At 40.6% G+C, this 16,289-nt stretch overlaps 1 protein-coding gene across 1 annotated transcript in view; it reads left to right on the top strand.

The window, feature by feature from the left end:
* Positions 1-16,289, top strand: part of TULP4 (tubby like protein 4) — a 123,657-nt gene that overhangs the window by 76,308 nt on the left and 31,060 nt on the right. Inside the window, exon 4 of the mRNA XM_010581928.1 lies at positions 13,906-14,086. Coding sequence (XP_010580230.1) covers positions 13,906-14,086 — 181 coding nt within the window. The remainder of the gene's footprint in view (positions 1-13,905; positions 14,087-16,289) is intronic.

Raw genomic sequence — 16,289 nt, 5'->3', positions numbered from 1 at the left:
GGCACCACGCTAGGAACAGATACCATGCACACTGCAGGGTCTTACAAGACACTGGAAGAGAACGATGAGACCAGCAGCAGATGAAACTGCTTTGTCTCAAAACGCAGAGTGCGGGAGGTGTGTGCGTTGGGGTTTTTTAAAATCTTTTGTAGCTTGCAGTAGCTGCGCAGGGAGGCTGTTTCTATGCTGGTAGTCACTCCTGCTCCCAGTGCTCGCCATCCTGAGTCCCATGGCAACCACAGATGCTTCAGCATCTTCTTCCCTGACGGGCACGAGGCAGGGGCAGGCTTCAGCTCCTTCACCCTGCCTGCAGCACCCTGTCTGCAGCGCTTCAGCGTGGAGCCCGGGACCCAGAAAGGGGCTTCACGTGGAGGAGGGAATACTTTCTGGGTCCAGCAGTGTAGTCAGGAGGGACCTGTGTGCTCGTGCAGCATTGGTGCCTTAGGTCGCCCTGATGGGATCAGTGCCGTGCTGTGCCAAGGGGCTGCTGTGAGGTAGGAGCTATGGCACAATTCTCACCGGGAGGTAGGAGCTAATTAAGAAGAAGCGCTCTCAAATGTTTTACCCGTGGCACTCGTGAGATTGCCTCTCGGGCTCCTCGGTTTTGGTGTGGCTTTAGTCCCTGGCAGGAATTGTAACTAATAAATCCATGATAGTAGAGTCTGCTTTTGGATCCCCTCGCATTTTCATCTGTGGACTATGATTTGCAGTTGCTACCACCTTTTCAGGGAAATAGGTGTTCTGAACACCTCCTAAGCTGAAAGTAGGGATAGTAGCCTTACCTAGCTTCCAGAACATGGCTTAAAAATAAGGAATTTATAAATGTTTGAAAATGTTGCATCTGTTTGGGCCATGATGTCATCTTCTCACCTATGTCTTTTGCCTGCTGCTCTGGAATGAGGAGTTTGTGCTTCCATTCACCCTACCGCTTTGTTTTTAATCAGCTGCTGTAGTGCACATCTGATTAAGGCAGTCCTTACTATTGTGGTAATCACACTGATCAACTTTAATTATACTCAGACATCTAGCTGTGTGGAAAAAAAATCCTGAAGACAGCCTTCTAATGAGTTGACAGAATGATGAAAGGGAGCTACAAACAGGCAACTGGGGCAGCATAGGGAAGGCAAATATTTACCTTAATTATTATGAATGAAGGGAAGGAAGGACAAAATGAAAAAAAATTGCAGCCTGGAAAATTTGAAAGTGTAAACAATGATTTTGGTCTTTATTAGAATACTTCCTGTCCCTATTAAGGATCTTTACAGGTTCACGAAAAGGAGCCTTTAAAATGCCAGGGAATATCAATATTTTTGTGTCTTAACATATAAAAATGCACCTTTTCCCCATTAATTCTGGGTGCAGAGACTATCAAATGACCTTACATATATGTTTACAATGACTAGGGCCACTCAGAATTGCACTGTAAGATACAGTCTTTGAGGAAGAACTGAAAGACTTATTTTCATTGATGGATTAATTACTCGGATTACTGGGAAAAATGGCTAGAGGCTTTTTATAGCATTGAAGAAGTGTCATTAATTAACTAGGCAGTTTATTCAAGCCACAAGGAGTGCAGACAATGGTTAAATCGCATATAAGGATTTTAACATTGCATGCTGCATAATTGAGCAGTACCATTAAAATGCAAAAAGAGGACAGGGGAAGGAGACTTCAGCTGTCTTTCAAGATAAATCCGCTTGTTATATAAAACAAACAGATAAACAAAACCCACCACAGCTTAACTGTCTTTAATATTTTGGACTATTTTTACAAGCATTTCAGACCTTTGTTTCAGACTTGCTATTAAAACTAGTGATTTCTGCTTGCTTGTGTTAAGGGTTCTGTGAATGTTTACGATCCTATTGCACCCTTTTATAGACAAAATATGTGGGGTTTTTTATATATACTTAAAATATTTAAATGTTTTTGTGGAGACTTTGCATTCTTGTTTTATATGTTTATACGTGCTGGAAGCTGGTTTTATTCTTTGCTTGGTGACTTGATTTTTACGGTGCCACATAATAGTGACAGGCAGATTTTATGTGGAAAAGTAATGTGAATTTTAAGTGCTAGTTAACCTTTCTTTCTCCCGTCTCTTTTTATTATGTTGTTTTAAAGCTGCATTATTACGCAGCTATTTCTGAAATAATAGATTTCTCTCTCTGTTTTTTTTTGCCCCTGGTATCTATACATAGTTTTATTAGCATTGTCTTTCCTTTGCCTTTTTGTCTCAAGCAGGTTTTCATGCATCATTCTGCTGAGAGTGCAGCTTCCAAAAAGAAGGAAGGAGAAGGGTTAAAGAGCTTGGTGCACTGTGCCTTTTTTTAGTTGTGCTCTCCTTTTCTCACTAACAATGAGCAGCTACGCTGCAGATTTCAGTACTCAGATGAGGACTTTATAGGCTTTGCCTTGAGTTTTGGGGAAGGTAGACAACAAGGATGTTGTCCTTGGAGCCTCTAGGGTTCATCTGTGGCTTCAGGAGCCGTGGCATCCCTCTGTGGGTTTATTCCAGACAAGGTTTTTCCTGCCAGAAACCCTAGCCGATACTGCACAGTTATTGAGCGGGTAATTGAAGGAGCAGAGCAACAAGGTGATGCTTCAATGTGCTTGCTTCTTCCCACTCGCTTCATCTGTGCCTTGCCTAATCTTTCCCTTGATGCTCTTCATCCAGCCTGTAGTGGCAAGACACTGAGAGAGCTGACGAGATGGTGCCATTTGTTCTAGTCATGAGGGCTGTAACATGGGGGATGTTTATGGGCTGACAGCATCGTGGCTCATGTTTTCTCAGTAGCTCCTGCAGCGTTTCATGTCAACACTGTTTCAGATGAGTCTTGCAAAGAAATTTTTCCTTTAGTGACTCTGAAAGGAGTAATACAACTGTTCTAATGTTTTGCTCATCCTTGTAGACAGGGTGTTTGATGTTTGTTACTGCAAAAAGCGAATGGCTGAATGGATTTCTGCATCCCCTTCGATGCACAGTGTACTAGGATGTACAGATCGCCCTCAACAGTGTATCTTGCAACTCTTTACCTTGATCTGACATGACACTCAGATAGGTCACAATATTCTTATTTTAGTTGACCAGAATCTGGGGTTTGTTAAGCTCTGCACACTCTACCATGTCTTCCCCTCCCTCAGGAAAGGAAGGATGTCAATGGCAGTGACAAACCAGAGACGGAGGGAGAGCACAATGAAGACTCATTGTGCTATTCAGTTAATGTGTCCACTTAGCATTTTTATACCCATTGCTGTTTTACATTTTTGGAGCATCAGTGTTTGAGTCAGCAAAGTAAAGATGAGTGCAAATAGAAAAATGACCAGTCTCTGTGTGGGAAGTGTCAGGAAGAAAGTCGTTTGCCTCTTCTCTCTTTCACCTTGCTGGCACTTGTTCAGAAAGATTTGCTCATATAGCCTGAAGTCTTTAGTTCTTTGGGACAGGGAGTACTTACTTGAAACTGTGTTTCGGAAAAGCTCTGTGTTTTGCTTCAGCTGTGGGGCAGATAGTAAGAACCAGGATTTGCAGTGCACCTGTCCAAAGTAGCAGCACATACTTATGCTGCTTTTTAGGCAGTGCACGGAGAAAATGGAACCTCCTGCAGGAAGCTGCTCTCTTTTTAAGGAGAGGTCATATGTAAGGTAGGAAAATTGCTTTAATTTGTTCGTTCAGATTTTGAGTTGGTCAGGACAGGGCGTGTGAGTGGAAGTGTAATTCTTACAGAGGAAAAACTCTCCAAACTGTGAAGGTTTTACAGCATTTTTCAGAAACAGTCTGTTATTCCATTGCCAGAGCCACTTGGCTGAGAATGCTTCAGCCCCAGGACCCCTTTGGTTCATCCAGAGCTTTCTGGTCTTTTCAGTTCAAAAGAAATGTAGCTGCCAGAGTGGTTAATTTAAACTTTATTATCACTGGGACCTGATCCGTTGATTTTTTGGAAGTTACTAAGAAGACCAGGAGCCAAATGGGGTCTTGAACTTGGATCAGACGTGTTCAGGCCTGTGAATAGTCTGAAACCTTGGTGCAGGGAAGGAGGATTAGAATGATTGAAATCTGGAGGAGGAGATTTGTGGATTTCTGCAGTAGGTCTTTTCTGGGAAAGCAAGGCCAAGTTTCATAGTAAATTGGAGACAAAAGGTGATATTTTTGGAAAGTGATATCTCATGATCTTTCTGTTGATTTGACAAAAAGAGATAGTATGCCAATGGAAAGTGGAAACAGTATCTTTTTATTCTCCAAAACCTTTCCCATCAGTGTTTCAATCCTGCGTGGATTCAACTTCAGCTCTCTGCTCTTTGTCCAGGAGCCAGTTTCTTGTTGATGTTCAGACACTGAGGGATTGTTGGCAACTGCGTCAGCTGAAGAGGGATTAATCTTTCCCTGCTTTCCTTGCTTTTGGGAGGATAGTCATTCTTCTTCAGTGCCTCATTTCGGTAACAGTTTCTTACTCAGCCTATCTCCATGTTGACTCAGTTATACTTGACCTCACCCATTCTACATATTTCGTGACCATGCTGAGTTACCCCTCTCTGCCAGCACCGAAGACGTAGAAGGAGGATGCAGAAGTTGAAGGGCTGGCTTCCATTAGCATATAGCGTAACCCAGGGGCTTCTTGATTTTGTATTATGAAATTCAAACCAGCAAGGACATTGCTTCTAAACTTTGTATTGCATTTTCACTGGTCGAGAGTGCAATCCTTGTTGCTAAGTAATGCTATTTTCAATTAGGAGAAAAAACAAACCATAAAACCCCAGCAGAAACTCTCAGACTTCTAAAACTCTGAGAAATTTTAGCTTCAGCAGTCAACATATCTTTCAGGAAATAACCAAAACCTGGCTCGGGAACGATGCAGGAGACTGCCAAGTGTATCAGTTGACTTCTTTGCCTGATTGAGTGGTTGTTGGTAAAACTGATTGCATTTTCCCACCTAATAGCACCAAATAGTTGTTTTTGTTGCTATATATAATTGGATTTATGTGAAGAATATGTGTTTTCATAGACATGTGTGCACTTGCCTGGCAGAGTTTAGTGAGAAAACAGAAAATGGCACTGCTTGAAGAGCATTCCAGAGTACTTCTGCTGTGGGAGCTCAGTGGTCCAGGCTCGGAGTCCTGTCCATGTTAAAAGCTACAGAAGATGTTCTGTAGAAGGTGTTCCAGCTGCTGGCTTTTTGTTCATTTTGCATACCACTTCAAATGTGATTTGAAACCTGGCACAAGTTTAAAAAAAACACACAACTCTTTTCCACGTCTAAAGTAAACTGAGGCATATTGTTAATTCAGTGAACGTTATATAGAAGGGCAACTCTTTTGTCTTAAAAATCTAATTGTTACAGGATGCTTTCTTGAACAATGTCTCAAGAGTCAGGAAAGAATATAGAAATGTGTGTGCCTGGAAACACACAAGTCAGAATTAGTCCAGGTATAATTACAGGGACATAGAATAATCAGTCTTTCCGTGATCTGCCAGAATGCTTTCAAATAACATTATCTTCTCCTGGACAATTGCTTCCATCCCCACATGTCCAGAGTAGTTGTATAGCTTGAGAACCTGGTTTTGAGACTACTTACATTTTTGACTCCTGAAACGGCGTGCAAGACTGTATCTCATTTACAGTCATTCAGCTATGTTATACTATTTTAGAAAGAGATAAAGCCAGTGTGGTTTGGATCCCCAGGTTTTAGTATTTAAATATTTGTTAAATGGATTTGTCACCAAGGTCTCCAGTGTATTTACTTTGTCTGCTCATTTGAGGGCTTTGTAACAGTTATCTAGACCCTATGGACTTTGTGAGAGAGAGAGGGAACAAGCCTGAAAGTAGGTAACTAAACCAGTGCTGCTTTTGAAAGCATTAATGGTCTTGAATGAGAATTTCACTGCTGTGTATATATGCAGTTAGCTGGATGATCTTGTGGTGTATCATCCATGTGTGGGGCCAGTAACTCCTCATGTCCAAAGGAAACAAAAACTTTTCTCATCTTTTTTCAGACATAAAGGCAGTCAAAGAAAACCTAGTACTTTCCCCCTGAACTTGTGTGTGAATTGTAGTGATGTCTCTTTTTGTGTCAGTTCAAGAAATCACTTTACAGCAGTTGAATTTTTAATGGAAAAAAAAAGTATTCAGCAGGAGAGCAGCTGTTTCCCTCTCTCTGGTTGTCTCTCTTTCACTTTACATTTTGAGGTAAAAAGAAGGAAAGCCAGAAATATCACACTGAGAAAAAACAAACTTTCACTTTTTAATGTATCCTAAGAGGCAGCTGCTGCAGTATCTCTTGCATTGTGATGGAGAAACAGTAAACAAGAAGAGCACAAGGAATGCAAAATGCTAGTACCACAACTAAATGGACTGAAAAATGTTGTAACTCAGCCTTTGCAAGACTGGCATTTTTTTGTTAGGCTAATGAATGAATTTATTTAAAGGAATAATTTTCCAAGTAGTTCCTATGTTGCAAAGCCTAGCTGCATAAATAGAAGGTGGATCCATCATTTTGTATATTAATCAGTTTATAGTTCAGTTAATTTTGGATCAGCAAAATAGCTTTATCTCTATTAGTATGATGGCATTATGGTGATGACTGTGAAGGCTGTTCCTATCATGAATATTAATGTTTGTCCAGATGGCTAAATCAGGGCAAACAGAACTAATTCAGCTTCCTTGAACTGCTTAGCATCTTCTGGCAATGCAAACGCAGTTGGCCTTATTAGCATTCTTGCAGAACATAATTTCTGAGGTACAGTGCTGACTTTTTCCTTTGCGGGGGAAATGAGGGAGGAGGCTGAGGGAGAAAGCGTAGAGAGAGGTCTGAACTTTGAAAAGGGGAATGTCAGTGAAACAGAACGTCGGACAAGGCGCCTGCAAATGCAGAAGTGCGCAGGGTAAGTTGTTAGTGGCAGCATTCATACTACCTGGTAAAATGGCAGCAAGGTTTCAGCAGATGTGTGTGCCAAACACAAAAGGTACCACGAAGGCAAAGAGTGGAACGGAATGCTAAAAGAGCAAGGTTTGCAAAGTGGGTAGGTGGAAGAGGAATCCTTCAAACTTTGGAAGTACAACCCTGGAGAATGTTAAAAACCAAAAGCATAAGTTTTCATGAGATATTCAAGGTTTACCTGGTCACATGATGCTGATGAGATTTCTGCCCTGGGCTACTACTTCACGGTTAAGAGATTCCTCACTGAGTCTGAGGAAATTAAAAGGAGGTCCTGGAACAGGTTAGTTTGAAATGTAGCAAGTCCTTCTGTCCGACTGGTACACCCAAAGATTATGAAGGATCTTGAATATGAGCTAGTTTAGCTGCTAGCAGAAATAATAATTTCTCTGTCCTACGTCTTGAAGGGCAGCACTATTTTCCTGCAATACATTTAGGAAAGGGGTTAGGAACATTCAAGAAATGTGCAAATAAGCTTTACATCTGCACCTTGCAACTGGTTAAAGCAAAAACGGAACATGGAATCACAAAACACCTGTAAACTGGTCTGAAAAGACCTAGGTAGGACATTTCTTCCAGAGGGAGATCATGACTCACTAGTCTCTCAGAAGTCTTTGCGTGTGTCATTAAAAGTGACGGGTAGAAAAAAATAGGCAAAATGGTGTATTTAGTTCTGAAGAAGTCAACACATTCCAATGCGAATAAGCCCTCCCTTAGTATTTCCTGACAGAAATACCTGCGTGTGTGCTTTGGCATAGTGGGGATATATCCTCTGCATGAATGATTTGGCAGGTGTAGAAACCCCAGCATATTATAACAATATGTATTTTACTTACTGTGTTTGGATGGATTAGCAGTGCAGGAAGAAAAACTGGCCAGGAATCAGTCCACAAAGGGGAAGACTAAGTAGTCAGTTTGCATTATAAAAATGGGGATAGTGGGTTTGCCTTTGTGTCATGCTATATTTTAAATTACTTTTAATTCTAAAATACTGCTGTTTAAAATATTTACTGTTGTGAGATAGCAACATTTACAGGTTACATACAGTTATTTGTATTACTTAGGGCTGTAGAAGGCTTGAATACTTCATGTCCAGTATTGCTCAGTTTGCCAGACGGGTCCAGTAAGCATCTTCTAGGACACATCTAAACCTTTGCCTTTCTAATATGATCAGTCACTTCCTGGAAAAACTTTGTGTGGTCACTTTGTCCTTCCAGCTGCCACCTATCCTATGGGAGAAGGAAGAGATATAACTCGAGAAATTGCTCAGTAGAGTTACTGTCAGCTTAGTCACAGCTTAGGGAAGATTAGAGCACCTGAGATTTCATGACAGATGACATTAATTTTCAGAACATTTCAGTGTATTCAGGAATTTAATTGCAATCTGTTAATGCACCTTGTATAGTCCTACAAGGCAAGCTCTGTCTTTCTGTGAAAATTTTGGTTTTTAAATAATCAAATTATACTAGGATGGATTTACTAGATTAATTTCCAATGCTGTTTTTATTAGCAGAATGTGTGAGTTGTTTGGCTTCCCTCAGTTGTCAGATGCATGTTCTTTGTAAAAAGTCAGAGAGGTTCTTTTAAAGATCCTGGGCCAACAGCAGTAAAGTAGATAGATGTTCCTTTTCCAACCTTCTAGCATCACAGTACTGGAGTCTCTCACTTTAAAAGTGCTATCTTGAAGTAGCCTCCAATGGCTTTATATTTCTTCCAGTAGCTATAGCAAGTCCAGCTTCTAATACTGCAACTTGAGCTTCAGTCAAAGGCTCAGTCGTTGCACTGATACAGAATGACAACCCATGTTCTGAAAATGTATTGATCAGATTTCCTGGGAGTTTTGTTTAACCAGCAGCATGAGAAACCTTCAGCGTTAGTACTAAATGTCATGAAGGGAGCATCTTATTTTATCAATATCTTTCTGTAACAGTATTGACTGTTCAGTTTGTACAATCAAGACATGAGACTGGAAGTAATTCCATCTTTTACCCCTTGTATATACATCAAGTCCTTGAATACATTATTGCTGGGATTGGTTTATCCTCAGTTATTATAAAAGTCAAAGTGACTGTCGTTCTGGAAAACTTCTTTGGCAATGAGGACAGGCAGAGATGCAGGAATGGACAGTGGCTAGGTTCCCTGCAGATGTAAGTCACCACAGCCTCATTGACTTAAGTCTATACATCATAACAATTTAATTTTCTCAGCTACTGCATATAATCAGATGTGGTGAGATGGCAGGATCTCCCCCTTTCCTACTGGGCTAGTACATTCAAATTAACATAAAGCTTGAGCATTCTTACTGTTGATGAGTTCAATTTTCTTATATTAAACCAAATTAAATAGCAACAAAATGTGTTTTGTGTTAAAACGACAACACTGTTAGTAAATCACAGTTCTCTTACAAAGCAGTGGGCCTCCTGTGCTGGACCTTCAGTGCACCAGGTCTTTGGTCGCTCCATTGTAGCTCTGTTGATCTCGGTGCTGCCGAACCATTTTCTGCTAGTACTGAATCTGGTCCAGACGCATTACAGCATCACAACAGATCTTACAGGAATAGTGACAGTTCAGCACAACAGATCCACACATAGCAAAGTCACTGAACAGGTTCAAGTTGTTCCTTGGACTGAATTTTTTAGCTTCTTGGCTGTTCTAATATTCATCTCCTCAGGAGATGAATACTTCAGAGCAGAATACCCCATCTTTTGATTACCACATGTCTTTTAGGAAATGGTATATTTCAGACTGCTAATTGAAGAGTCTTTGAAATCTTGGGCATTTAAGGGGGTTGCAGTCTTAAATGATAGTTGCATGGATAATGGTTTAACAACTGTTTTTAGTTGAAAAAATCTTTAGATGAAAAACCTTTTTATTTACCAAAACTAGCTTGTGAAACTCATCACAAGTTACCACAGAGGCTAAGAGGTCAGCAGATTTCAGGGGAGGGTGTTTTTCAGGTATTTGGATTTGGAATCACCACAAGCTTGGGTTTCATGGAGAATGCAGACAGTTGTGTTTCAGGACTGAACCCAACTTTCAGCTCTTGGTATGCTTAGAAAACTGTGTGTGAATTATCCCAGTGCTGTTTATCACAGTTTTCCCTTCAAAGCATACAGCATCAGGGCACTATTGGAGACTGCTCGGCATTTGTATGACCTTTCATCACCTCCAGCTTCACTGTAGTGCAGGATTCATTATGTTTGATATGTTTTGAAAAGAAATACTGTATTTATGTTGTGTAACTGACTCACACTTTGAATGTATTGGGTGATTTTAGGTATTTTGTTATCAGATTATGCATAGTTCTACAAATGCAATTCTACAAGTGGTAATGCATGTCAAAACAGTTGAAATAATGAACAGTATGAAAGAAGAGGAGATGAGACAAGAGTAGAGGAACAGAACAAGGGGCCAAAGAACAACTTCAAAATAAGGACTTGGGATTTTTTTTTAAATTACTATTATTATCATTTAGCTTTTGTATTCAGGGGTTAACAAACCACTGTAACTTGTTCATTACCTCTTTCCAACATTCCCTCAGACCTCCTAGATCTGCAAATACCTGAAAAATACGAATTTAGGCAGCTAAAATACCACCTTTTCATTTCTCTGTTGGATCCTTCGGGCATACCCTGTGGCTAAACCTTTTTTCTGAAGGTCAAGAGAGTTTTATTCATCTGACATAAGTAGCTTGAGTGTGGCATTTATAACTTGAGTAATGTTATGGATGAAAACACCATTAGACATTTTTACAGCTTCAGCAGGAGTTCAGCCAGCGGGACTATCAGCCTGATAAATGCTTTCATCTTGAAGCTTGTATTGCTACAATAACCCCAAAACTTAAAGCTGCTCCTTGAAACCTGTGGCCGGGCTAAAGAGATGAAGAGTGCCCTCTGACATTTCTAGGTTGCTAAAGAGCTCTCTCAGGTTCCAGTGCAAGAATTAAGATGCCCACATGCAGCTGTTCTGAACTGAATTGGAAATTACTGTAGAACTTTGTAATTTTAAATGAATTGGGGGCAGTGCTACTTGAAAGAATTAGCTTCAGATTGAGATGAGACTGAACTCTGGGTGATGAGTCCCAACATTTTGTTCCTGCCCAATTGTAAACTGTTTCTACAGGATTTTAGGAGGCAGAACTCTTATACAGCTATTTTCAGAAACAATAGAGAGTTTCACCTCCTCTGTCTGGGTATTTTGCAGTTATAAAACTCCTAGGAGACTGGTAAAAAACTAATCTATAGAGTAGGCTGCAAGTGGTGTGAGAAGCTAGCAATGACAACCAGTAGGATTTTGGCTTTGTAGAAGACTTTTGTTCTGTAGAGATCTGAAAGAGAGTGGTTATGTTCTGAAAGTAGACCGTTGTCGTGGTTTAACCCCAGCCAGCAACTAAGCACCACGCAGCCGCTCACTCACTCCCCACCCACCCAGTGGGATGGGGGAGAGAATTGGGACAAGAAGTAAAACTCGTGGGTTGAGATAAAAATGGTTTAATAGAAGAGAAAAGAAGAAACTAATAATGATAATGATAACACTAATAAAAAGACAACAGCAATAATAAAAGGATTGGAATGTACAAATAATGCACAGGGCAATTGCTCACCACCCGCCGATCGACACCCAGCCAGTCCCCGAGCAGCGATTCCCCACCCCCACTCCCCCCAGTTCCTATACTAGATGTGATGTCCCATGGTATGGAATACCCCTTTGGCCAGTTTGGGTCAGGTGCCCTGGTTGTGTCCTGTGCCAACTTCTTGTGCCCCTCCAGCCTTCTCGCTGGCTGGGCATGAGAAGCTGAAAAATCCTTGACTTTAGTCTAAACACTACTGAGCAACAACTGAAAACATCAGTGTGTTATCAACACTGTTCTCATACCTAGCTCAAAAACATAGCACTGTACCAGCTACTAGGAAGACAATTAACTCTATCCCAGCTAAAACCAGGACAACCGTGAAACTGGCTGTGCACTGATTATGCATGTAAAAAACAGTTGAAATAATGAACAGTGAGAAAGGAGATGGGATGATACAAGTGGAAGAAGAATAGAATAAAGGACCACAAAGGAAGGGAGTGTGAGATGAACAAAGGTCAAGTTCTTGCTTTTATGTCTAAAAATAGCAATCTGAGGCTTGTAGCAAACTTTAGCCACTGTTTTAACCTAGCAGCTATTTAACACAAAAATATTTGTAACTTGTAATGATGACAGTTAATGCAGCCAGATAGTTTTTTCATTGCTTCTGATAATGTGAAACAACTCCATTGATTTTCTTAAGATTTTAATGACTTCACTGGAGTTCCTCTGCTAAACTGCTATTCTGGTTTACAACCTTCTGTGTTTCCTGAGCATCACCTTGATCATAGAAAAAATTCTAGTACTTCTTATTTATGACTGAGACCTTTGAAGCCATGCTTCCTTTCTGAAACTTTTAAAAGTGCATCCATGACAATTACTTCCTAGGTGAGTACTATTGTGTAAGTCTGATACAATACACAGTTCGAATGCTGCAAGTCTGGCATGACATCTCAGAAGGAAGATAGAAAGGAAGACCTCTGACAGCAGAGGTCAACAAGGGTGATTGGAGGCTTTGAACAACAACTGCACAGGTTGATCCCAAGTAGCCTATAATTCTTCAGCTTGGAAAAAAAGGTGGTTAAGGGATTAGATAATAGCGGTCTATAAAATTGTGACCGATGTTGAGAATGTAAGTAAGGAACAATTATTCTATATTTCTTTTAGTGTTAAGCGGTAAAGGTTACCAAGTGGAATTATCAGTTATCAAAGAAGAGGGAGTATTTTTTGCTGGAAGCTACGTGAGTGTGCAGGGGAGGTGCCTGCTCAGTGCATCCTGTTCTTTTACTCTTCCCCAAATACTTGACCACTGTTAGTGGTAAGATACAAGGCTAGATGAATTTTTGATCTGAGCATATAATTGTTAGAATCTTAAATTTACAAGCACTGGAAATAGGTGGTAGACTGAAAGGCGAGTATAAGATTTGACCTTCCTTTTAGCTTCATTTTTAATGCTGGCTAGTTTTCAAGTTGATGAGTGCCTTTAAACTTGCTTTAAAACATATTTGCCTCATATGGAATTATGTGATAGCAGCAGCAGCCTTGGCTAATGCATTTATTGTTTTGTGGATTTATTAATCCCTATTTCCTGATGTTTTTCTAAAATTCATCAAATATATAAAAGCCTCAAGACGGAAAATGCTTATAAAAAAGAAATTGTAGGTTCCAGTCAGTCTGACTTCAGTCAGTGCACATCAGCTATGGAGTTGTATAGGGGCAAGAAAAAAACTTGCGTTATCCACTTTGTATTTGAAATGGTGGGTAGAAGCTCTTCTTCATCTCTTCCTGAATGTGTAACATATTGCCTTCCTCTTGGGCTATAATAATCTACTTCCAGTTGACTGATCATATTGCTTTTTGCCTCTGTTTTTGGAAGACATTCTCCCACTTCTTTCAGCTCATCAACTGAATAACCTGTCCTCCTCTGTTCAGCTTTCTAGTTCTTACAAGCTGTTTGAAATCTCTGCTAAGACCTCACTTTTGCCAGCTGTGCCTTTTGATGTTGTTATGACTGATGCATACCTCGGTTTCTGCCACCAATTTTAGAAGTTTCTGTATAACCCAAGAATACTGCAGAATCTGTGGTAGCCCTTCTGCCAGCTCGCTTTAGTTGCAGTAATGGCCAAGTTCAAATAAAGTGTAATGGTTCATATTAAAGTGAACAAAACGCACCCCACCGTGAAACATTACTTGCTCACAGATTTTAGGCACTTACCTCTAGATCCTGCTGCTTTAACTTCATTCTTCATATACATCTTTGGTTGCGGTGCCCTATTGTGGCACCATTTCACATCCCTGGCTGCTTTGCTTTCAATTAATTTCCAGTGTAGCTAGTTAATTACAAGATGTGTTTGAAGGAGGGTCCAGTGGCTGACGTTTGGTGGGCCTGAGGGCTGTTGTGTTATTTCCAGGTACTGTTTGGCACTGCTGATGGACAGGTTATCGTCATGGACTGCCATGGCCGAATGCTGGCCCACGTGCTCCTTCATGAGTCAGATGGCATCCTCAGCATGTCCTGGAACTACCCCAGCTTCCTGGTGGAGGACAGCAGCGAGAGCGACACGGACTCCGACGACTATTCCCCGCCACAAGGTAGTGTTGTGCGCACGTCCTTCTGTTTCAGCTTTGCAAGTGTTCACAAAGACATTTCGAACACCAGGGAGTTGTCATGCTCTACTACAACAGCAGGATGGCCGCAGTTTCAAGCTGGTAGAGGCCGAGAGATGGTGCGTTCCTGTGGAGGTAGCATGGGGGTTGGAGCAGAGAGCTGGTACGGGGGAGTGGGTTTGTCCCCAGCTCTGCCACCAGCCTCACTGTGTGGCTTGCTGCGGGTCGTACCTCATCTGTGCTGCTCTGCCTCCGTTTGCACAAATGAGATACCAGCACAAAGCTCAAAGTTTTTAGTGAGGGTGAGTGAAAAACACTAGAAAGGGGCGTATCAGGTTTCACTGATAAGCAGATGTGAGGTGTTGCAACGGTCCGTATGTACGGAGGTAGTCGGAGTGCACAGAAGTTAATGCATTATTATATAGATTCGTGTGAAAAGACACCAGTACTAGAGGTAGTGGAAAGTGCTACATCTTTAATTTTATCTCTGTTTCATAGGATTTCTGTAATGCTCATCATTATAGTCCCATCCTTGATAGTCCTGATATAAAGAGCCCAATAAATTCCGTAGAAGGATTGGAAATGAAAATATTTCTTGCAGTTACACAGAGTAGAAGAAGAGTGACTGGAGCTGTCTGGAGTTACTAATTCCCATGCTTCAGAGCACTTTGCCAGTTTGAGGGTTAGGAAGCAATCCTTCCCTCCCATTAAGTATAAATATAACTCATTGGGTGAAATGTTTTGGTTTTAAACTCTTTGGAAATCATCAGTAGCAAAGACCTAGAAGGCCTAGGTATCCATGCACAGTCAGCCCCATCCTTCTTATTCAAGTAATGCTAATATATGTTGTTAATGCTGTTGATTAGTCTATAAGATCTAGGTAAGCTGTTTCTGTTTTCCAGTGCATGAAATCTGAACTAAAGAACTAAATTAACAGTGATTGTACAATGAAAAATTTAAATACATATTAGCTAGAAATAATTCTGAATTTGCATCTCAGATCTGAACCACTGAATTGAGGACTCTCACAGTTTTAACTCTAATTGGGGTTCCGTCAAAAAAATGTACCTTTTCCAGAATCGTGTGTATACATGTCAATATAATAAGCATATGTATTTAACAAATAATGATAGAAGATAATGTGACCATCTGGTAAAATGTTAGCATCTTTTGAAACTGAGTTTTGTTTTGGCTTTCATGCCTCACTTTTGGTACTGGGTGAGATTTCTTACCTTAGTAGGAAAGAAACAAACTTCAAATCTCCTAGCAAGCTTCTAAAGCAAGACAGAGAACAGCATTAAATTGTTTTTTCATTGTGTTTTTAAAATACTGAGGTTCCAGCTGGAGGATGGTAATGTTGCAGAGTACACACATGAGAACTTAAATGATCCGAATGAGCTAGCTTTTTCTGAGTCAGTCAGGGCAGGGGGGTGGACTTGTAACAAGCCTGCAAGCCTATTTTGATGATTACCCAAACATGATGTGTTTTCTTTAGAGCAGATGCAGCATAAACCTCTCAAAGGTGACAATCCTTTGACTCACACAGACGTGTAGGAAGGACTGGAAGTTTGATGGGTTTTTCTTATTTAATTAAATACACACAGAGATGCTAATTACTAGACATCTCTCTCCAAAATGCTTTCTGATCAGCTTTTTTACAAGTTGAGGAAGCAATACCACTCTTAACTCACTCTGCCATTTTGGTTGACTTAAAAGTTGCTGGCTGGACCTTGAGAGGCACTTTAGCAGGGGCCAGCAGCATCTCCTGTCAGAAACTGTAAGCAAAAAGAGTTAAACAGTGAACGGTACAGATGGTGATATTGGTCATGAAGTATTTGAACAAGGGAATTTCAGTGAATGCTGAAAAACAAGCCCAGAGGAGCAGAGACTTTGCAGAAATGGTTTTTAAAGCCAAGTGTTCCATTTGGGCTCCTCTCTACCTTTGAGTGCATTGGATCCTGTTATGCAGGATGGCAAGTAACTTTTCATGCTGCTGCCTAGCTCTTAACTTTTAGAATACAGTAATTTGTGAAAGGTCAATGTGTTCTCTTAGAAGTTCTTAGAATGTCTTTATGTGATTTCAGGAGGAGTCCCCAACACTTGCCCAAGCAGAAAGTGTATCTAACAAATAGCTTTTAATGTGATTATGTTGTTTATTACACTCGTTTTCAACTTGGGTCCCAAGGAA

The sequence above is a fragment of the Haliaeetus leucocephalus genome, unplaced genomic scaffold (assembly GCF_000737465.1).
Source record: "Haliaeetus leucocephalus isolate CR32 unplaced genomic scaffold, Haliaeetus_leucocephalus-4.0 Scaffold819, whole genome shotgun sequence".
Classification (NCBI taxonomy): Eukaryota; Metazoa; Chordata; class Aves; order Accipitriformes; family Accipitridae; genus Haliaeetus; species Haliaeetus leucocephalus.
The sequence above is the reverse complement of the archived record's forward strand: the minus strand, read 5'-3'. Positions and strand labels throughout refer to the sequence as shown.